The sequence below is a fragment of the Lygodium microphyllum genome, chromosome 2, assembly GCF_053477565.2.
Source record: "Lygodium microphyllum isolate KBCC chromosome 2, Lygodium_microphyllum_v1.1.10, whole genome shotgun sequence".
Taxonomy (NCBI): domain Eukaryota; kingdom Viridiplantae; phylum Streptophyta; class Polypodiopsida; order Schizaeales; family Lygodiaceae; genus Lygodium; species Lygodium microphyllum.
Window position 1 is genome coordinate 99390658 of NC_141136.1, and position 24359 is coordinate 99415016.

Sequence of the window (24359 nt, forward strand, 5' to 3'; positions counted from 1 at the left end):
TGTTAATGCCACTCGATAACAGAAGCTTACAATATCATATTTAGCTCAAACATATTCTGCACAAGGTCAACGCTCAACTGCAAAAGCATACCTTCAGAACTTTTCTTAAATTCTGAAGCACACAAGGCATCTTGCTTGGCGATATTGCAGACAATGTGAAAACCTTAACAGGGAGGCCACCACAGTCAACATACATACAAAAACACTCGAGTGGCATTTATGCATTAAAGAGCTATAATTCAAATGCACATGACAAAAGCTTACCAACATTGCAACATCGATTGATTCTATGGGAAGGACCATTGTTAAGTCATCAGAAGTAACATCACAAACAAATGCATGAACACGTGCATTATTGTAGTCCTTATGAGCCTGCAAACCAACAGCTTTACAATGGTCTATCTTGGAAACAAAAAGTGCTATAGAGGAAAAGTCAAGTTATGGAGCAATGATAACAAGGGTTAAAACAATAAAATTCCAACCCACCATTACTAAATTGATAGCCCGTGGTGAGAAATCACAGGCATGCACAAAAATATTTGGATAGGTCACTAATAATGGGAAAATAGTGTTGCCAGCTCCACAGCCAACCTGCTCAAGGTCAAAATTGATCAAACTTTATTGAAAAACATACTCAGTGTAGAAGCAAACAACTGGATTTGATGCTTGAATGCCATATCAAGTTTAGTTGTCCACCTTAAGGTTCATACAACATGGATCCAACTCCTGGTCACATGGGATGCAAAACTGGATTTTGGTTTGGGGGGAGGAAACAGTAAGCACTTGATGTTACTTGTACCTACATAGTCCAATAGAATAGGACATGGGATGGAAAGAAGCTACTGTCCCCAAAATCCCCGAGTCCAAAAATGACCGTAAATTGTGACTATGATTCAAACTTTTTCACGATAAGATCATGCATAGCTGAAAACATCAATCAGCATTGAACTACTCTAACTTTGATGACCCATGATGGACAAGCTCCACTACCAGCCAATATAGCCAGCAAGCTTGAGATCAGCTAGAAAATAGGCCCCATGCCATTCCAGTAGGAGAATAATGATTTTGAGCCTGCAACATCAACACCAAGTGATCACACAAAAGCTTTTGCTTCTCCCTTGGCTAAGGTTTCATTTGTTTGTCCAGCAAGAAGCAGCCTACCATTGAAGGATATTCAACAGAGGCAGAGTACCAAGCTTGCTATGATGGTACCCTTGAGCTCCTGTATCTTTGACGACTTCTCCAAGAACTAGGGTACTCCCAACCTCTAGAGTTTGCCAATCGCAGTTTTCTCAAACAACCACATTGCCATTGCCCTAACCAGGAACCTGGTCTTCCATTCAAGGACCCAACTCATTGAAGTTCATCTACAATATCATCTTGTTGGTGAGCAAATCAAGTAGTAATCTCTTCAACTAGACTTCATTCCATTTTGGGATAATGCCACAACTGTCCTCAGCAGGCTTTACCATTCAGCAGCCCTGGAGATCTTTTTAGCAAGTTAGCACTAAGCCTCCATGGTTGTACTCATTAATTGGTCAAAGGAAGGCCATGTTTTGCCCCACATAACATTATAGATAATTTTTTGTGTGTACCCCTCTGCGCTTTTCAGGTTTTCTTCTGCAATTTGTTGCTAAGAGGGCTTTTTAATTTTGGAGTGTCCAACTTCCATATCAAGCACAAGCCCCCAATGCATTGGGCACTACCCACACTTTAGTAAGGGATTTCCGTTTCTGCCACTTATGGCAGGTCATCCATACTCCATCCCCATATGATGAGGGCAGCCACTTTCTTGGTCGTTGCCTTTACACTGCATTCACTCCCGTTTTAAGTTTTTCCATCTTGGTCATTTTGCATGTCAGGGTTCATTGCCTTGGTCATTCCCTGAGTTTTTCCTTTCTCTACATTCACTCTTATTCTTTGTTTGCCTCATCTTCATTGCACCTCTGCAGTCTCTTTCCATCACTGATGTTGACACAATTTTTGCCAGAGTTAATGAGGTGAAATCAAACACAATGGCAAACAGCAGAGAGTAACAGCAAATATGGGAGTGCGGTGTGTGCAGCTCCTCAATGCCTATGCAGCAGGTCAAGATGAAGATGAAAGTTGAAAGAAGATGCATGGCTGAACCTAGATCTAGTACTAGTTCTTGAAAACGGAAGATATGACATAGACTGTGTGACTTTAAAAAAAGGATAAAAGTAAAGAGAATGCTTCTAGATAAATGGGAAAAAGAGAATTGAGAATAGAAGGAACAAGAAACTGTTCACATAGGCCAAGAGTCACAGCAACTATCTTTACCTTTATTTAATGCATCTAAAGTGTGTTCACATGTTACATCAATAAATGTAACTTATTGGAAAACAAGCACGAGAGATGACCGTCCGGGGGCCTTGGGTGCCCGTACGGGGTTAGGGGAGCTTAGGAAGTAAGTGAGTCATAAAATTAATATAACTCACTAGGTAATGACAGCTGGCAAGAGAGTCACGACGGGGGTTTCTCCAGCATCTTCCTGAGCATGGTTGGGTGGCAAATGAGAGCTCTTGTGCTTCACATGAGGGGAGTCGACAGAACACAGAGCGGGCGTCTGCAGAAAGACAGTCCTTTGATACCACCATTCACGTAATATCACACAGCACATGCATGACACTAAAAAGCACATTCACACTCCTAGGTGTATTCATACATGAGAGAGAATCTTCCTAGCAAGACAGACACAACTTTGGCACTATGGCCCCATAAAGTCAGTTGCTTCTTTGAAACACCATCATTGGGATGAGGAATGAGATGGAGTCTAGGCTTGGCAATGAATTCCCATAGTTGTAAATGTTGAGGATGGCTACTATCTTCAACTACCACAAGAAGCAATTGGAACCATTACACATGCTGATCCTAACCAAATCTCTATACTCTCTCTTGCACTGCTCTACAATGTCATCAAACTAATTGAATAAACATTAAACAATCATCTTTCAGTAAGATACTCATCAACAAGAAAAAGTTTTTCAAACAGCCTATTGGAAGCTATTGAGTCACTACATGCAAGAAGAACAAGAGTTTGTTTATGGATGCATCATTATAAACTACAAAGCCCATGATGCAAGCATAGATGAAAAAAATGTTCCTCAATAAAAATATGATATTAGCATCCGAGTCTAGCAAGCTTAGAAGTAGGTAGTTATATTGCTTATGAAGTGAGTGATACACAGCTAAGGTGCAATGGTCAGCGTTGGCAATGGCAGATAGAGAGAAAAACCTGAGTAGTAGTAGTAGAGTAGTAGAGAGTAGTAGAGAGTAGTAGAGTGAGAGAGATGCACAATGTGTGGGTATAATAGAGTGTATCTCTTTAAGGTTTTTTGAGATAGATATATGAAAATACAAGTGCTAGGGTACATTCACACCCATGCACATATAAAAGGCACGATGGTCCTTTATTTCCAACAACCTCCCACCTAAAGGTAGGGTACCTTAAGGTTGAGGAAAAGAAACATGAAATACATATACTATCCAACTCCCATCAACTGTCAACAATGAGCAAACCGCTCAACTTGAGGACCCTTCGTGAGAAGATCTACGTGGTTATCATTTGTAGGTACCTTGACAAGCTCAATGCTTTTGCTATCAAGAACATCCCTGATAAAGTGATACTTCACCTATATGTGCTTCATCTTTGCATGAAAGATGGGGTTCCGTGCTAGTATGATAGCACTCTGACTATCACAATGGAGGACATGGATCTCAATAATACCAAGCTCTCCCACCAGACGTGAAAGCCATTAAGCCTCCTTGCATGCCTCGATGGCAGCCACATACTCTGCCTTTGTAGTAGACAATGCAACACACTTTTGTAGCCTGGAGATCTAGGAAACTGCTCCTCCTATGAAGGTGAATGCATACCTTGAAATAGACTTCCTACAATTAGCATGACTAGCATAGTCAACATCACTAAAGCCAACGACAAATCCCTTCTGCTTTCCAAAGCACATGCACAAATCCTTTATGCCCTTAAGATATCTCATGATACCTTTCACTGCTTCCCAATGCTTTTTGCTAGGATGTACCACGTACCTGCTAACCACTCCTACTACAAATGCTATGTCAAGACATATAACAACCATAGCATATATCAAGCTACCCATAGCTGAAGCATACGGAATCCTGGTCATTTCAGCCTTTTCATCATCAAATGTAAAGTTGTCCTCTACACTGAATTTCACATATGGAGGTAATAGTATGCTAATTGCTTCCCCCACCCTCCATATTGAAACGCTGCAAAATCTTGGATACATACTCCTGCTATGAGAGATAAATAAGACCTTTCAATCCATCCCTGGGTATATTGTTAGAAGTGGGAATGGCGACTTCAAGCTCAAAACAAAGTAGACAGTAGAGAGAGTAAGAGTGGGAGTGTAGACACAGCTCAACATACGATCCAATTCCCAATGTGTATAAGCGAAAAGTACAAAGTACAACCCTTAGACCTTAGGGTTGTGTAAGTGTCGTAAGATGCGTCCCCGAAAGTGTGTAAAGTGTGGTAAGTGACCGAATTGTGTAACATAAACACACAAATAGATAAAAATGTGACTGGGGAGAAAAACCTCTCTTACGGAGAGTAAAAAATACCCCCATGTCCTACTACGGATCACGGACACTCCTCTGTGAGCATAGACGTGAGTCAAACCGAACAAACCCCCCTAGAGTGAAAAGTGATCACCATACAAGGATCATCCACCAAAGGTGATCAAATTTAAAGCATTGTGAAATACTTCAAATTTGTCATGAGGAAGAGCTTCAATGAAGATGTCTACCGCATTGTTAGTGGTAGGATAATAAACAAGGTTGATATCCCCTACATGTAGCCTCTCTCTAACAAAGTGATAATGTATTTCTATGTGTTTCATGCGTGCATAAAACACTCGGTTCCGTGCGACTCCAATGGCACTCTGACTAATTAGTAAACAAAGAAATAGGCTCCGTGACAAATACATCAAGATCAGTCAATAAACATCTGAGCCATACACATTCAACTACAATAGTGAAAGTTGCCTTATCTGCTTTAGATTCACAAGACGATGTGACAATAGTGGATTGTTTCTTGCTAAGCCACGAAATGCAAGATGAGCCAAGAAAGAAACAGTTTCCACTCCTAGAGTGACGTGAATCAAAATCACCAGCCCAATCGTAATCATTGTAAGCACATAACTGCAACGACCCCCCCTGGCATAAAGCAATCCAAGAGTCCTAATGACTGCAATAATGAAAAACACGCTTCACAACTTGCCTATGTGACATGCGTGGGTTGTGCATATATTTGCTCAAGGCTGAAATTGCAAACTAAATATCTAGCCTTGTGTTGCATAAATAAATGAGGCATCCAACTATTGGAGTAGATGTATGAATGAAACTGCAAACTAAATATCTGGCCTTGTGTTGCATAAATAAATGAGGCATCCAACAATTGGAGCATATGTATGAATGTCAAACAGATCATTGTCATCATACAACGACAGCTTGAGCACAGTCTCCATCCGTATGCTAACAGGCTTGCAATCCTAGAAGCCAAATCTCTCGAGGAGTTTACCAATATATCTAGATTGTGACAATCCAACGCCTCTAGCATCATGAATAAACAAAATGCCCAAGTAGTAATGCAAAGGCCCCAAATCTAACATTTCAAAAGTTTGCTACAATTTTTTCTTAAATGCTGAAATCTGATCAACATGTGTCCCTGTGAGCAGAAGATCATCCACATGAAGACAAATGACCAGCAAGGATCCCCCCTCTTTGCATACGTAAAGAGTAGACTCTAATCGTCTGTTAATGAACCCTTGGCTAAGTAAAAAAGCATCTTTTTTGCATACCAAGCTCGCGGAGCTTGCTTCAAACCATACAAAGCCTTTTTCAGCTTGCATACCAAGTATTCGGATCCTTCAACTACAAAACCCATAGGCTACTGAACATACACTTCTTCCTGAAATTCCCCATGTAAAAATACAGTTTTAATATCAAGCAGGTGCACAATCATACTATAATGGGCAGCCAAAGCAACCATACACCTAATGGTGGTCATACGGGATGTAGGAGCAAATGTCTCCTCATAATCAATGTCCTTTTGCACATAGCCGTTTGCCACAAGCCTAGCTTTGTATTTCTCAATGGATCCATCCACTCTTCTTTTCAGCTTATAGACCCATTTAGTATCAATGGCTTTCTTTCCAACATGCAATGTAACTAAATCCCATGTTTGAATCTTCAAGATAAAATCAAATTCAACTTGCATTGCTACCATCCAATGCACACTCTATTGTGCATCCTCAAAACAATGAGGCTCCTCATCATCAAGTGTGTGTGCTGCCATAACAAACTCCATTGTGTTAGCATGATCATACAGACGTGCTCGTCTTCTAGTACGACCACTGAGAGGAGCATCCAAGTGACTATCTTTTAAAGTCTACAAGTACCATCTGGGCATTTGTCTAGCCCCTCATTATGTACATGCTCCTCATGAACCTCAAGTTCAGCATCTTGCTGAATATTCAGATCAGCCATAGGCTGAATTTCTGCATTGTTTAATGGAGCAGCTGGCCGAACATTTTGTTCGTTTAATGAAGCTCCAGTTGTATCACCAAAAGAAATAGGCAGCAGCCCCTAAAACGCATCATTTTCTGCTTGATATATGTCAAAACCAACAAGAGAATTTTGATTTTTCATCAAAAATCACATCCCTACTGACAAAGACTTTCTTGGAAACTGGATCATACAGCCTATACCCTTTCCTCTCACTCTTGTACCCCACAAATATGCACTTGACAGCCTTGTTGTCCAACTTCTTTCTCAATACTCTGGGAATATGAGCATATGCAAGACACCCAAAAGTACAAAAGTGGCCAATTGAAGGTTTCAGACTGTTCCAAGGCTAAAAAGGCATGACATTTTTCAATGACATCTAGCCATCTCCATGAGTGACCGATTCTTCCTATTTGAAACCCCATTTTGCTGAGAAGTATATGCAATAGTATACTAAAGGGCAATACCTTTTTGCTTCAAAAACTTATTCAGCAAAGAGGATATGTATTCCCAACCTCGGTCTGAACGAAGAGTCTTAATCCGACAACTAGATTGATTTTCCACAAGTGCAATAAAAGCTAAAAATGCGCCATACACCTCTAACTTTTTCACCAATGAATAGACCCAACAAAAGTAAGTAAAGTCATCCATGAAGATAACAAAATAATAACATCCGCCCAATGACATTGTTTGCCACTCCTAAAATGCATTCCTCACAAATATGCTCAAGAGGTCTCTCTAAGAGAGGTAAACTATCTAATATCTGAGTACGTTGCATAAGCATCAAACTGCCATAATTAACATGCCCCATGCGAGCATGCCATAACTCTGCATGTGACATAGCAAGAGTAATAATAGATGCCAAATAGACTAACAGATCAATCAAATGAGCATCTAACTCACAGAGTCAATGACATAATGTGCTAGTCGATACCAAAGTCAAGAATTCCTTATCCCTAACCATGCATTTGTCATCATCAAATATGACTTGTATTCCACACTTTACTAAAGAACAAATGGAAAACAATTTCTTCTTTATCCCTCACACATATAATGCATCTTGCAAACAGAGAGTAGAGCCATCAATGGCTTTCAAGACAATCTCTCCAACACCTCTAACAGGATGAGATGCATTGTTGGCACATTGCACATATGCCAACAGGAGTTGCAACAATAGAGGTAAATAAATCCCTGCAGGATGTAATGTGCTTAGAAGCCCCACTGTCAAAGAACCAAGTACTAGCAGCCTAGCATCGTCTGTAGAGCTAAATGCTCTATCTGCCTAAGAAGAATCGTAACTACAAGTGTAAAAACAATAGTTACGATCAACAATAAACGACATGGACTCTATAGCAATAGCAATAAAAGGTGCATTAGAAACAGACATCCCAAACTCCTCCTTGGCAATGTGTTTCTTACATTCTGCAATATAGTAACCTCGTTTTTTACAATAATGGCACTTGCCTTTCTTGGCTTGCGTGCCCCTCTCCTTTTTGTTGCCCTGTGAAGTGTCTAAACTTCCAGAACTCTACGAAGCATTCCTAGACTAATTCCCTTGCTCTTCTATCTTGCCATAAAAGCCTGTTCAGAGACTACCACATCCACCCCACTATTCTTTCTTGTTTGCTCTTCTTCCAGTAGCAAACTAACCAACTAAAGAAAGGTAAGTGGCTACAAAGAAATTCTCATTGTGAGATTCAAGGCCGTGTGAAAGGCCAAATAAGAAGGTGACAAGGAATTCATAGTAGTAGAGATCATCTGTGTATCACAATAATACTCATATACATTCATCAACTACTCACGCAAATCCTGAATTTTGTTAAGATGGTCCTACATAGCATCACCTTCGTGCATCTTCACATTTTCAAGCTCCTTTTTTAAGAAAGAAATGTATGACTCATTTTTTCCAGCAAACATTTGAGCCATGCTCCTCTTAAAGAAGTAGCAAACCATATATGCAAGATTATGGAACGTTGAACTGCCAATGTAATCAGTGACAATGCTTGGGCATCCCTAGTGTCCCAAGCCTTCTATACTATTGTTCTTTGGGGATGTGGCTGAGTTGGAGCTAGCCACAAAGCACATCCTCCTTGGGGAAGAGTTGTAGGAGCCACAACTCCAGAATAGACTTCTTCACCACTAACATACTCCCAAAGATTTTTAGCAATGAGAAAATTCTTCATCATGAAGGACCACAGAGAATAATTATTGCCATGGAATCTATCCTCTTTAGATACATAAGTGAATACATCACTCTGTCGTTGATTGGCCACAGTAAATGTCACTCTTTCGAAAGGCACGAGAGCAAGAACCAAAGCTGGAATAACCTAGAAACCTGCAAATTTCCAGAAATTACAGTATACATCAAGCTATAATTAACAAAATTGTGTCACACTTAATCACAATTGTCCAATGTGCTGAAATTTCCACAGATTTCAGTAAGTAGCATGCTGTCTGATGCACAAACAGTGCTCAGCAGTACGAAAAATGCAAAAGTCCCAAAATTTAGCTGTCTAATATGCAAGCTTTCAATCAATTTCAGACTGAATCTTCAATAGGTGCCAATGTCTGCCACTCATGTAAAAGGCCCAAATTTTTTGACCCAAATTCCAAGAAATTTCTGCAATGTATGCCCAAAAACACTTTCTAGAGCTGGAATGCACCTTTTTGGAAAAAGCCCCTGTTGTAGCTCTGATTTTCCAATAAAATAATTAAATATACCTGTCACCTTTGAAATGTGAGCCGAAGTTGAGCCGGGTGGATGCCCAAACCGCCCAAAGCAGTAGTGCACAAACCAGTGGTGGCGGTGAGGCACTAGCGATGCTGGAGGACTTGGAGAAGCTGCGTGCATGGGGTGCTAGACAGACAGGGGGATTGCTTCCTTGAAGCATGACGGTTCAGCACAGTCTGTCAACATGACATAATCAGTAACATAATTTGCACTAGAAACAAACCTATCCAGTTATTTTGTATTTTTGGTTGATCTATGGACCCAATGATTAGTGTTTACTAGCTATTCAACCTGCAAATCTGCATTAATTTTTTGCAAGTAAAATGTGGCTGATTATATTACTCAGAAAAATTGATTAGAAGAGAGTGCTCATGCTCAACAGACTAGCTGGAGCTGATGAAAGTCACAAGTACATCATGTATACTCAAATCTGCATTAATAGCTTGCTATTCAAAAGGTTCAACATGTTGTTCTAACTGTTCTAATAGCACATTTTCTTGCTTCCTAAGGAAGGCAACATGCTCCGCTCAGAGACTTTTATGAGTAGATCTGCAAGATTTTGGTCAGTTGAGATCAAAACACACACACACACATATAAAACACAAACACACTAACACATGCAAAAAATACACATAAATACTTATTCACAATTGTACAGCAAGCACTCTTTGCTATCCTACAAGTATCTCTTCTCGGAACAGAACCCTTTTGACTTCCTCAATCGTTTTGGGTTGTTTATGCATGCTATCTTCTTAAAAGATGATGTCATTGCTGCATACAATTTTCCTTTTTCGGGTCCCATAATCTATACCCCATTTCACCCTCATCACCATATCTTAGGAAAATACATTTACAAGACTTTGGCTCCAATTTGATGTGTTGTTTCTTGCATATATGCACAAATGCCTTGTAGCCAAACACTCTCAAGTGTGCATATGAAGGTGGCTTGCTTGACCACACTTCTTAAGGGACTCTCCTCCCCAAAGACCTCTTCACTAACCAATTTATCAAGTGTACAACAATCGTAACAACCTCTACCCAAAATTCATGGGGTAACATAGCATGAGACAACATGGTACAAACCTTCTTTTCAATAGTCCTATTCATATGCTCTAAAACACCATTTTGGGGAGGATTATAAGGAGCAATGAGCTCTCTCTTTATCCCTTTAATGTCACAAAAGACTTAAAAGGTTTTTTACACATATTCCCGCTCATTATCAGAGCAAAGACACTTTAATATCTTACTGGTCATGTTTTCAACAAGTGCAATAAATTTTTTAAACTTATCTAATGCCTCATCTTTACGACGGATTGAATAAACCCATACTTTGCGTATGGCATCATCAATAAACGTAATAAAATATTTCTTTCTTCCTAGAGATAACCCTAACATCTCACATACATCTGATGTACCAACTCTAAGGGTGATGACTTTAACAAAAGAGACATTTTAAATGACCTTTGAGCATGCTTACCAAATGTATAATGATCATAATGGTCAAAATCAGCATATCTCAAACACGGCAAATAACCCAAACAAGAAAGCACTTTCATTCCAATGACTCATGTGTCCCAACCAGCCATGCCACAAAGACACTTGGCTACTCAATTTTAGTGACAACATAGTCACACACACTAGATACATGTAATGGATATAGAGTGTCACTCTTAGAGCCTTTAGCAACAATCCTAGATCCCTTACATATCTTCCATTTGCCATCCCCAAAAGTGGCGTGATAGCCTTCATCATCTAGTTGCCTTGCGCTTATCAAGCTCTTCTTGAGCTAGGATACATGCCTCACATTTTGAAAGGTGAGCACTGAACCATACTGAAATGTCAACTACGCACTGTTAATCCTTACAATGTCACATGCATAGTTGTCCCCCAGGTGGATAACACCATGTCTACCACCACTATAGTCAAAAAGCCACTCACAATGTGGTGTCACATGAAATGAGGCACCTGAATCAAGAATCCAAGTGTGCATGTCACCATCAGAATCTACAATCAATGATTGTGCACTAAAGGAAGAAGCAAAGAGTACATCACTGCCACTGTCACTTTCGTATCTAACTACATTGACTACATCTATCTTCAAACTGCTCTTCTTTGTATATTGGATGTCCGTTTTCTCATCTTTGCTATCATCAGTACTTTCGCCCTTGCCCTTTTCTTTCTTCCACTTCAAGCAATCCTGCTTGAAGTGCCCTTTCTTACCACAATGATGGCACTCTACATGTTTTCCACAAGACTTGCTGCGTGCTTTGTTTTCAAACTTGCCCTTCTGTTGGAATCTACCTCTAGTATGCAATGCATTGGAAGACTTACTTGTTGAATTATTTTGTCTACTACTAAAGAACTCTCCACATCTAAATATAACAGCATGGCATTGGAGTTACTCATTGCTGTCCTAAAAAAGTGTCCCAACTTTCAAGCAAAGTGCATAGCAAAAATGTTGCCTTGAACTCTTCATCAATATTGAACTCCAAAGTAATCGACTAGCTGAAAATAGAGTTAAACTCATTCAAATGTAGAAACATAGTTGTACCTTCCTTCATACGAAGGTCCATTAATTTCTTCAACCAATAAATCTTGCTTGCTGTACTTTTTCGAGCATATAACTCCTCAAGCCTTTGCCAAATATCATAAGCGGAATTCAATTTCTCTATGTGAAATAGCAGAGTGCTTGGCATTAAAAGCTCTATAGTAGAGCATGCAAGCTCATCTGACTCATCCCACTCATTTTGATCCATGGTTGCTGGTTTTATCCCTTTTGTCTTTATGGGCTTCACCTATTTCTTTTGCATCAAGACATTACAGCATTGCTTCTGCCATATAGAAAATTTGTGTGCACTCTCAAGCTTCTTAATGTGCAAAAGATTGTTGCTATCACTACTGCCAGCCATAATTTACAGCCCAAAAATGACTTAAAAGTCAACAAAATGTAAGCCCAACTGTCACACAAATGACCAAGATACAAAATAAGTACCAACCACCGATGAAAAACCAAGTAACTGAAAAAAATTCAGATTTGCAAAATCAATTTTCAGAGTCACAAAATGTGTGCTACAGCACACCACAAGTAATTGTGGCTGTGCCACAGGCTAATACATCAAATTGCATGAGAAAGTCCCAAATTTTAGCTGCAATTTCTAGTCCAAATGCATCCATGGGCAAAATTTGACCCACATGGTCAAAAGTCCCAAAATTTCTCTACTCAAACTGCTCAAATTGCATCAAACATAACTCCCAAGTAGATTCCATAATCCAATTTTGCCAAAATTTAACAAATTTTGCAAAAGCCCTAAATTTGCCCAAGGTCCAATGTGCTGAATTGGCATAGAAATTGTACTACAAGTGCATGTTAAGACCCAATTTGACACAAATTTTGCAAATTTTGCAAAAGCCCCAAATTGCAAGGGGATTAATGTGTCAAAATTTCAGGAAATTGTACTCATCACTGTGCCATTTCCACAAATACATGAAAAGCCCCAATTTCTGAGACCCAAATGTGTGCAAATTTCACAAATTTTACTCAGCCAAGCAAAATCGCCGTGCATATATCAGAAGCCCCAAATTCTGGGAGCAAATGCATGCACAATCTCTGAGATTCTTCAATTGTGTGCTTAGATGCGTGTGATAGCCTGCAAAATATGCCAAGAGATGAATCTTTGAGAATAATAGGCGTGATTTTTACCGAAGAAAAATCGTGAACTACCACATGACCTGGAACAGCCTGTCCTCTGTCTTGCACTGACCTGGGAGCTTTTGCCTGAGTCGCCTGACTGCTGCCATGACCTGCGCTGACCTATAAACTCTCGCCTGACCTGCCCCGTGACCTGCGACGTGCGACCTGCACCTGATCTGCATGACTTTGCGCACTGCTCCTGGTGACCTGTGTGACTTGTGTGACCTGCAGACTACTCCTGGTGACCTATGTGACCTGCAACCTAACCTGAATGATTGTCTCTAACCAGCACTGAAGACGACCTACTGTTTTCTTCACGTGGGACAAGCTAACACAACTCGAACGGACTTTGGGAAGCGTGCTCATGATAACCAACACTCTAATACCGGCATGACCACCAAGAGTGGAGCCTGCCGCTTTGACTTTACACGAGGAAACTTACCACATTGAGAGCTCTTTCTTGATTCTATGGGTGGTGGTGCATGGTCATTCTTAGTTGGTGGATTGATTTGCCTGGTTAATTCTGTTAACCAAAGAGACCTCAATTTGCTAACTACTTACACGAAGGATCCTCTTCGTGGCCAACTTCTTAGAGGGACTATGGCCGTCTAGGCCATGGATGAAGTGAGTACTACGCAACTGAGGTGCAATGGTCAGCAATGGCGATGGCAGATAGAAAAATGCGAGCAGCGTAGAGAGATGCACGATGTGTGGGTACAATAGAGTGTACCTCGTTTAGGTTTTTTGAGATAGATATATGAAAGTACAAGTTCTAGGGTGCATTCACACCTATGCACATATAAAAGGCATGGTGGCCCTTTATTCCCAACATCTTATGCCACTCCCTCGTGTGCCTCATCATTGAAAATCTCTTTAAGCGTAGGTTCTAAATGTGTATTGTCCAAGAGCTCTACGAACAGGCAATGTTGACAGAAGTGTTGATCAGACATGCAAGAGCCACATGCTTTGGATAGATTGCAAAAGAAAGAAAGGGCAAAAAGTAAACTACAAAAAGAACTATGTTGCCATAATGGCACACATTCAGTTATTAACCTGAAGGAGAAAATGGCCCTTCAATGTCAAAGGGAAATTAAGCCCTTGTTTGCATACACATGCCTAATGTGCTATTGGATTTTTGAGTAAAGAAATGTGACAGATGAATAAAAGGCTCCCCTTACCTGGGGGAGAAGGGAGTCAAAACATGACAGAAAAGGCATTCCAGTAATGATGTTGGTCATCTACCACCCTCCACCCCACATACAAAAAGTTCCCAGATATTGGCTGAATTTCTAACACACTTTGCAAGTTTATCCTTATATGGTGATTCACAAATGTGCCAATTCAAACCCTTGTTTCCAACCAAGCAGCCCATTGGTGTAGAAGATTGTTCCTAGTTGGCCACACAAGGCTAGGTGGAATAAGCAAGCACCTGTGAATAGTAATAAATTGAGAGAACTTGCAAGATAGTCATGTGAATGTCTTTCACATCCACATACTCTGAAACTGTAGAGGAAGGGGTTTGATATAGATGATTTTGCTGAAAGTTTCTTGACTAAACTATTTGGAAAAGGGGAAGCATAGAAGATGTACTTTCAATTGGACTGAATTCTTCAGAGTGCTAAGGGTGCACGCTTGGAACATCGGAGCAGTTGCTGAGGCTATGAATTTGGCTATAAGCATGTCAGAAACAGAGAAGCCTATAAGGCATTAGAAACATCAAAGATATGTCAGTACCCATAATATGGCATATTGGGCTCAAAGTTGCATGGTGGACCTTGAAAGGTGTTGCGAAGATCATTCTCAATGGCTTTATTATGGTTTAGGCTTTGGACTGGGCTTCAGAGTCATAGCACTTTTGGCTGATGCAAAAACATGCATGTGAATGCAAGTCACCTGTATGGAAAAACTGAGTTCTCATATAAAGAAACACCAATTCAAAAATCCGATGATTTCCAGATTGTATAGCTATCATGAAATTTGAATAAACAATTGAAATCCAAAACACATCTCAACACTTTAAATCTCCTTTAAGTACAAATATCACCAAGGAATACCTCCAGAACATTTAGATGGTGCAAATGATCAGCTGGTGTATCAATGCTATCCTACAGTCACAAGAAAACCAAGATGACATAAAGCAATATTATAATGATGGTTAAAAGAAAACCATTAGATGCTAGAATAACATCAAAACAAACAAGTCATTAGACCCTATCATGATTCACATGTGTGGAAGCTGACTACACATGAATGTACTCCGTATGGAAAAAAATAAGTTGATTGCAGGTTTGCACCTAACTACATACATCTAAATAATGGCCAATAAATATACAAGGCTCAGCAACCTCTCTGCTTGACTTTTACAAACAAAATGCAGAGATGGCACCAACAAAGGGCCAAAGGACAAGCTGGATGCAAGATGTCTTTACTTGCAGCTCATCCTCCACCCCCACAAGGTACTACCAATGATCAATAGAGATCCATTGGTCAAGTAACCTATGGACAACCCCTTGGCCGGCCTGCTTCTTGGCACCGGACAGTTTGTCTAACTAGTCCACTGCTCCTCCCTTGGGTTTTGGTCCTCGTGCACATCTTGCCTTGGTTTTCCAATACTAATATTTTGATTTGCACCGGGCTCACTCAAGCTTGTATTCTCCCTTCCACTGCACATTTCTCCTTTTACTATTCTTACATCTTAACCTTGCCTACCTTCTGTTTGTGGGATCTCTCAACCTTTCACTAAAGCACCAAGTATCTTCATTGAAGTCGAGGTATGCATATCTGTCAGGGTACATATGCTTATATCTTGCATTTCAGCCAAGGACTAACATTGCCAAGACCTAGCAAGCTTCCCCTCCAAATGCTGAGTTACAACCTTCCTTAAGGATAGCACAAAGTCATTCATTTCACTGGTTTCTAGCTGAGACATTTACTTTACTCTTCATCAAACACTTCTTCTCCCTCCTTCAGCATAAACATGATGGGGTGAGAGGTAGTTTACTACTCCTTCCACCTTTCAACAATGAGAGAGCACAATTTCCTCTCTTGGTACTCAAAGGATTTGCCATTGCATTCATCATTAGCTCCTTGTATCATCTTCCATTTCAATAGGACTATCATCATTGTAAAAGGGTGCTTGAGTATGTCTAAACTTTCCCTACCACAACACCATAGTTTTTATCAAACACGTCTGATTGGCCAATTAGATGTGTGAAAAATGTATGAAAACAAATGTGTGAAATCACGTTTCATACTTCATATAATTTTGGGGGAAATAAAGGGGAGGACTAGTAAAAGCCAAAAACATCACAATTTTGACAAAAAGGCTGTCCCCTGGCAAAAGGCACCAAAAATACTTCATGATTTTATACATGAAGGTTTTCCCTAGCTCTTCTCCCTACCCCAAAACATGGAAACCCTGATCACAAACTATGAAACAGGTCAACTCACTTTCAGCCTTGATATCAACTGTCCCAAAGTTGAAGAGTATGGCCTTTCTTACTAATTTTCAAATTTCCCCTCTCTTTCATCTTTTCCATGTGCTATTTTTGTCTATCTGAAATTTAGATTCTATTTTTTCATGAAATCTCTCTCTCTCTCTCTCTCTCTCTCTCTCTCTCTCTCTCTCTCTCTCGGCTGAGTGATTATTGTTGCAAATTTCTTGGACAGGTGTCTGAAATTTAAATCTTAGAGAATTCAGACATAAAACACGCTTCACAGATAATTAACATCTCTAAACAGCCCCAAAACACACTTAATTAATAAAAATAATTAGAAACACAAAAATTTGGTGCGCAGTTCAAGAGTTTCAGTGGTCCCCCAAAACCCTAAGTTTTGGGGCACCCTTCAACATCTATAAATAGACAGGCTACCCACCATTCAGCCTCATCCCATTTGTGCAGGTTCTCACTTCTTTGCTGCGTTTGGCCCATCTGCCATCGCTAGCTCATATACTACCTCCTCTTGCCTATGTTCAAAACTCCCATCAATCAAGTGACAAACAGCAGCCCTCCCTCTGCAATTTGTGTTTGACCCTTTTCTCCACCTAGCGACAGCTAGCGACCATCTCTACCCTCCTGGAGGCTGCATCATTGCTCCGTTTGCAACTTTATGCTGCCGCCCACTACCTCAAGCCTGATTCCTCTTGTCGCCTCAATCTTCAAACCCTCTGGTGATCAACATTTGACGTTTTCCTCATCTTCCACACTCCGACTCGTAGTCACACCACTCGGGATCTATCTCCAGTGGATGTCACTCTCCAACACTACACTGCTCTGCCCTTGGGCATTTTGTACACTCTTACATTCGTTTACAACATTCATTCACTTTAGAGTTTCTTCTCTCTGTGTTTGTCTCTATGTTTGAGTTTTGAGTTTGTGTTTGTGTTTTGCGTTTTGCGTTTAGGATTTGAGTTTTGGTTGTAACTATCTGAGTCTTTGTGTTTCAATCTCGGTCGTACATGTTGTGTTTCCTCACTGCAAACCCTCACGTATCTTCACATGGTATCAGAGCCAATGCTCTTCTAAAGAGTATCCTACGGTGATTGTGGAGGCTAGTCTTTGTGCAAGACTCACACAAGACTCGATTCTAACTCATAATGTCTCAAGCACCTTCTTCTAAGGATCCTATGATGCCCTACTAGTCCATCCTTGGAGGCTCTAAGAAGGTATTATGGTCTCAAGGAGGAGGTAGACACACCTTCACCTTTACCATCTTCTTCTTCACATTCTGGTCATTTTACAAAGGAAGAGTTTGAGGAGTACTTGAGCATCACGTACAATTTGATTTACACCCCTCCAACAAGTGCTGCTACTACGTTGGGACTAATTCACAAGATTGGCCACCTCTTTGATCTTAGAGGGACCATGACATTCGACGCATCTGGCGATCCATCTCTTTCATCGTAGCCAGGCCTTATGTTAGGTTCATATAGCCCTTTTGAGTCACATAAGCCAAGACCCTCTCCTTTTTCTTCTCTTGTGCAAGATGCGAATGATTTTCAATATGTTAACTTTAATAGAGGAGGCTCTCAAAGCAGATACTCTTCAAGTATATCTTTATCATCTATTTCATTTGAGTAAGTAAACCGCAATTCTCAACTCCCTCCCATCCCACCAAGATCTTCTCCACATTCTGATCTGCTCACATCTTCATTCCAAAACCTTGGATTACATTTCACTTCTGCTCAATACATACTAGGGGTTGGATCTTCCATCTCTGCTCCTAGCACTTTATCCATTCCGCCATCTATTTACCCTCAATTCGCTACATCTCACGTTGCATTGCTAGGGGGAATGCCGCTCTTTAAAATTGTACCTTCCACATATCCCTCCCCCCCCCCCACCCCCACCACACGACCTTTCAAACATAGGGATATTTATCCTCGAGTTATAGACTGTTATCACACATCCCTTGGGTCACTCCTACGCAAGGATTTCCTCTGCTCCTCATGTCCCTATCCCTCCACCATAGACTCCTCGTGCAGTTACCATGTCCATACCCAATACACCCATGCCTAGATTTGGAACCATTCTGCACACTTCTCATATGCATGGTGGCCACTCTGGAAGTGCTTTCCCAATGTACTTCGCTCCCCTAGCCTATCCACTCAACCCCCATTACACACCTTCTCTACCTCCTAGCACTACCACTCTTGTTGCAATGGCCAAGAATGCCTTCATGGATAAGACTTATTTTAATGGGTCAAATTTCACCAATCTCAAGGTCTTTAGGACCTTGTCATTGGTACCAACCCTCGATTAGCTCCCCGTGATCACATCCATCAATTGAGAGCCCACAATGCCACAGCCAATGTTGAGTTAATGAAGGGATTGCTTCCTAAATTCCACTTCGAGTTACAGCATTTTCCCCTCGCATCTAAATGTTGGAGTCATCTCATTGACCACTACGTGGCATGAGATCACACTAGACGTATCAATCTCGATTTTGAGCTTTAGGAGTTTTCCATTAAGAAAGGGGATGATCTGAAAGTCAAGTTGGCCAAATATTGGAGATTAGTCGCCGAGTTTGCTACTACTGGCTCCCTGAAGTCAAATGACGCTTCTTAGACAAGTTGCTCAACAAATACTTCCATTTTATCTAGCACGTTATCTCACTACCTAGATTGCCAACCATCTACAAGTTTGAGTGTCAATTCTTGTGTTATGCACAGCTGCACAATCAAGTCCACAAAAAAGCCTCCACACAATCTTACTCAAAGGGGCAAGGTTTAATTGCCTCTTCTTTGAGAGGGAAAACCAATAGTGGCAAGAACTCGCAAGATACGAAGGCAAGCCAAAACAAAGGTAACACCCCTTTCTCCAACAAAACCAAAGATACACAACCCCTTGGCAACAAATTCCTAAGAAAAATAAGTTTTGCACACACTGCCAGAGGCTATGTAGACAAGAAGTGTCATACCAAGGCCTAGGGTCTTCCACCTAGAAAACCACAACAAACTATTGCAACTGCCTCCACTCCGCCTAGCCAATCCAATGGGGCTACACTTCCCACTGCCACACCCTCCACTCCATCTGCCCCAATGGCTACTAGACATGTGGCACACGGGCAGCCTCAACAACCTATATCTTTCACTACTCCTAAAGGATTAGCTCATTGGTCTGCTAGTGACTCACCTACTGTACTTTACCAATTCATTCCTTGAGCATCCATTGCACCTTGTAGGACCACTTCCCCACCTCGATGCACGCAATGGCAGCCACACACTTATTCTTTTCCATTTTAGACTTCTACTGCATACTTACATACTCATTGCATTGCCATTAGCTTTGTTTTCCTTTATTTTCAATTTTGCTTTTTTGGAGCATCTCACTACTCATCTCTATGCTTGCAAATCTCGATCTCTTTTGCAAGGTTTTGAATTTCAATGTAGGACTAACATGCAAGTTTACACCAATCCTTCCTAAACTGGAGACAGGAGTTGTCCGCCATTTCTTTCATGGTTCCATCTACTTGGAGTTTTGCTCTTCTACCAGCATGGAGGCTTCCCCTCCCGTGATGGATCGTGTAGCATCTCTCTTGATGCTATCATGGCGGTGCCTTCTATCCCTACTCTTCCACTAGGGGTGCTTCATCATCTTCATCCACATGGTTCTCACCATCACACGAAGACTGACTTCCTTAGGCTCCTCTTCCTTCTTTGGCATTGACATCCAAGTTAAGAGGAAGTTCCTACCCCTCTTGGTATTCCACACATTTCAGCACATTGGCCTTCCCCCCCCTCTTACGCTAAAATATGCTTTATAGCTGATTAGCATCTTTAAACAGCCCCACAACATGCTTAATCAATAAAAAACGCAAATGTGGTACACGGTTCAAGAGAGTTTCAATGATTCTCCAAAACCCTAATTTTTTGGAGCACCCTTCAATATATATAAATAGGCAAACTACCCACCATTCAACCTCATTCTTTCAGTGCAAATTTCAGCCATCAACCTTCACCCACACGGCAGTCTACCCTTTGCGATTGCCACCGCTTCTCCATTAGCCTTTGTAGTGCCTAGCGCCTTCCTCACTAGCTGTCTCCCACTATTGGCGCCCTCTTCCCTATTGCGTTTGCACTCTTCTACCATCACCAGTACACAATCTGCCTCCTTCAGCTTGCATTTGAACACTACTCCACCAGGCGACGATTGGCAATGATCTCCCACATCTTCCAACGAGCTTCTGTTGCTTGCATTTGGCCTTCACCACTCCACGCAGCAGCTGCCGACACTCCTCATTCAGCCGTCTCCTACTCAGCTACGTTTGCAGCCTTCTGGTATCACCACCTTCCTCGTCCATCTTCCGTAGCTATCTCCAACATCTATTGGGATCTGCATTATAGTCTTCCTCTCTCCGACACTCCAACTGGTGGTCACAGCACTTGGGATCCGTCTCCGGTAGACATCACTCTCTGACACTACATTGCTCTGTCCTTGGGCATTTTGTACACACTTACATTCACTTACAGCATTCATTCACTTCAGAGTTTCTTCTCTCTGTAATTGAGTTTTGAGTTTTGCTTGCCTCTATCTGAGTCTATGTTTCAGCTTTGGTCATATATGTTGTATTTCCTCGGTACAAACCATAGTATATCTTCACATGGTATCACTATCGATGCTCTTCTAAAGAGTATCATACAAGGATTGTGAAGGCTAGTCTTTGTGCGAGACTCGCACGCAAATCGATTCTAACTCGTATTGTCTCGAACACCTTCTTCTAGGGATCCTATGACGCTCTATCAGGCTTCTCCATCATTAGAGGCTCTGAGAAGGCATTACGGCCTTGACAAGGAGGTAGACACACCTTTACCTTTATCTTCTCCTTCTTCAAGTTTTAGTCATCTTACCAAGGAAAAGTTTGAGGAGTACTTGTGCATCATGTATAGTCAAGTTTACATCCCTCCAACAAGTGCTACTACTACGTTTGGACCAATTGGTAAGACTAACTCTCTCTCTGATCTTGGAGGGACCACGACATTCGGTGCGTCTGGCCATCCATCTCCTTCATCACAACCAAGCTTTCTGTCAAGTTTATATAACCCTTTTGAGTCATATAAGTCGATACCCTCTCCTATTTCTTCCTTTGTTGTGCAGGATCCAGATGATTTTCAATATATTAACTTTAATAGAGGAGGCTCTTGAAGTAGATACCTTTCATCAAATATATCTCAGCCATAAGTTTCATTTGAGCAAGTAAACCACACTTTTCAACTCCCTCCCATCCCACCACTATCTTCTCCACATTCTCATCTACTCACATCTTCATTCCAAAAACCTAGGATTACATTTCACTTCCACTCAAAGCACGCTAGGGGTTGGATTTTCCATCTCCCCTCCTAACACTTTCTCTTTCTCCATCCCACCATCTACCTACCCTCCATTCACTCCCCCTCTTGGTGCATCGTTAGGGGGAATGCCACCCTTTACCTCCACTTTCCCACATCCTTACACCCTGAAATGGCTCTGATAGATATCCCCCTCACTACACTTGAACACTCACAAACCCCCCACACAACCTTTAGATGCAAGGATATCCATCCTCTCCTTATGGACTCTCATCACATGTCCCTTGGGTCACTCCTACGCAGGAAACCAAGATTTCCATCCTATGTTCCCCATATCCCTATCCCTCCACCTTGATCTCCACAGGTAGTTACCATGCCCATACCCAATACGTCATTGCCCATATTTAGATCTACTATGCACACTTCTCGTATGCATGGTGGCACTTTGGAATTCCTTCCCAAGTATACTCTACTCCCCCACCCTATCCCCCCTAATCACCCTACCCCCATTACACACCTCCATCTCCTAGCAATACCACTCGTGTTGCAATGGCCAAGAATGCCTTCATACATAAGACATGTTTTAACAAGTCGCATTTCACCACTTGGTCGAACAAGTGCTTGAATCTCAGGAACTTTGGGACCTCATTATTGGTATCAAATGAGCCTATACCAGACCCTCGATTAGCTCACCCTCGTCACATCTGTCAATGGAGAGCTCACGATGCCACAGCCAATGTTGAGTTAATGCAGGGGTTGCTTAGTTCCACTCTCAATTATAGCATTTTCCCCTCGCATTTGAGTGTTGAAGTCATCTCATTGACCGCTATGCGGCTGAGATCAGTTGCAACTCTCTTTAACCCTCTATTTCTTGTTGTTTTCAAGAAATGGGACTTCTAGTGATTGCTTTGATGATGAACATCACTAGGGTAAATCTAGTTTTTATTATAAAGCAATGATTGCCCTAAAAGCATCGAGAAACAATGATTACCTCACTTTGGTATCCTCTTCACATGTGAGCACCTAAATTTTCGTTCCTTTTAATTATCTACTAAAGCATTATTCTTTAGTTGACATTGTTAGCTAATTAATACTACTTCTACCAAAGCATCTTTGTATTGTGGTGCCTAAGGGCTTGCCTAATTTTGGTATAGATCATCATTAGACTACCAAATATAGCCATGCCATTTTGACTACCAAATGTAGTCATGCCATTTGAACCACTATATATAATCAGGCCATAGGTCATAGGTTCTTTGGATATATCAGCTGCAGAGACTCTCTCCATGATTTGGAAAGAGATTTTGCAAACTCTTTGCAGGAGGTGGAAGAGGCTACAAAGTGACTCAAAGACTCCGACGAGGAGGAGAGACACTTTTCTCAAGATCTAGGATCTTGGCACTTTCTTTTATTTTGAGTCATACATGGTCTATTACTATAGACCTCCCAATCGGCTACTCATTCAGGCCTTGTAAAGTCTTCCTTTGTTGTTTCACATTTGGCATTGTTTTGGAAAGCTAATTTTGTACTTAGCCTTGGGATATGTTGTGCATAGAGGGTTTCGTGGATAGAATCGTCCCTTTCTCGGTTTATTACTAGAATGATCCTTTGGTCTGAGAAAAATGCGATTCGTAAATTATATGGTTAACAAACTTACAACTCTGCAATTCAAAGAGAGTCGCAGATTCATTCACAGCAAGACGACAGCAGTACCCTGACAATACTACCGAAATCAGAAGATTAGAGTTAAGGTGATATGAATTGCTACCGTTGCGCCGAAGTAGGCTCCCCACTCCTTATCCAAGTAGTGACGATCTTTGAAAAACTACACACGAACAAGAAACTTACACCGAGCATACGAGCAAAATCCATCCAGAGAGGGAAGAAGAAGCTCGCTCATGCACAATCAAAAACCTTATCTCCGTTTCGTTTATAGAAGATGTCCCAGTATTTATGAGCATCCTTCTCGTACTTATCTGTGATATGATGCGTGATCATTGCAAGAAGAAAAGCTTTGTTATAGTCACATCAAATGCAGATAAGCAGATCGAAGAAATCAGAGTTTGCAAATGATAGAAGAAGAAGAGGAGCATGTCGAGGTCAGAGACCGCGCCAAAACTTGGGGAGCTGGTCGGAGGGGGGAGGATATATTTGGACGTTCATCTTCTTCATCTTGGCCTCGACTGCTTCTGGGTCTGGAGATTGGGCATCTTCTGCCATTTTACTGAGACTTCTCAGAGACCGCAGCACCGCGCGCTTGGCTTCGAGCTTCCTCAGACCTGTCTTCGGGTTCATATGTTTACCAGGCGCTCTCATAACCATAGGGCGAAGTGGGCCATTAGGACAACACCGGTGGACTCCTCAACTCACATTCCAAGATCTCATTTAAAGCTCTATAGACTTATATAATTCCTTGCATACACTTCCCCAATGGATGAATATTTACTCCAATTCTTGTAATTGCTTGGGTGGGTGTGTGAGTTGTGGAAAGGTTCGAGATTCAAAACCCACAAGCGCGGCAATGCCATGCGTTTCTCGAGAAGCTCTATCTACCCTAAATAAGGCACCATCAGCATCAAGAT

General features: G+C 41.3%; 1 protein-coding gene across 10 annotated transcripts in view; it reads right to left on the minus strand.

Annotated features, from left to right (window-relative positions):
* The window catches only part of LOC148040071 (tRNA N(3)-methylcytidine methyltransferase trm141-like), an 85902-nt gene extending 61751 nt beyond the window's left edge, over positions 1-24151 (minus strand). For 8 of the 10 annotated variants that reach the window (XM_087696573.1, XM_087696572.1, XM_087696582.1 and 5 more), the window contains exons 1-7: positions 23886-24151; positions 23692-23753; positions 23546-23602; positions 15044-15094; positions 487-591; positions 265-372; positions 92-163 (exon numbers count right to left, since the gene is read on the minus strand). In XM_087696573.1, the coding sequence (XP_087552699.1) occupies positions 92-163; positions 265-372; positions 487-591; positions 15044-15094; positions 23546-23602; positions 23692-23753; positions 23886-24099 (669 nt within the window). In that variant the 5' untranslated portion in view covers positions 24100-24151. The remainder of the gene's footprint in view (positions 1-91; positions 164-264; positions 373-486; positions 592-15043; positions 15095-23545; positions 23603-23691; positions 23754-23885) is intronic. The other 2 variants (XM_087696574.1, XM_087696575.1) reach the window with 2 other exon arrangements.
* Between the last annotated feature and the right edge of the window lie 208 nt (positions 24152-24359).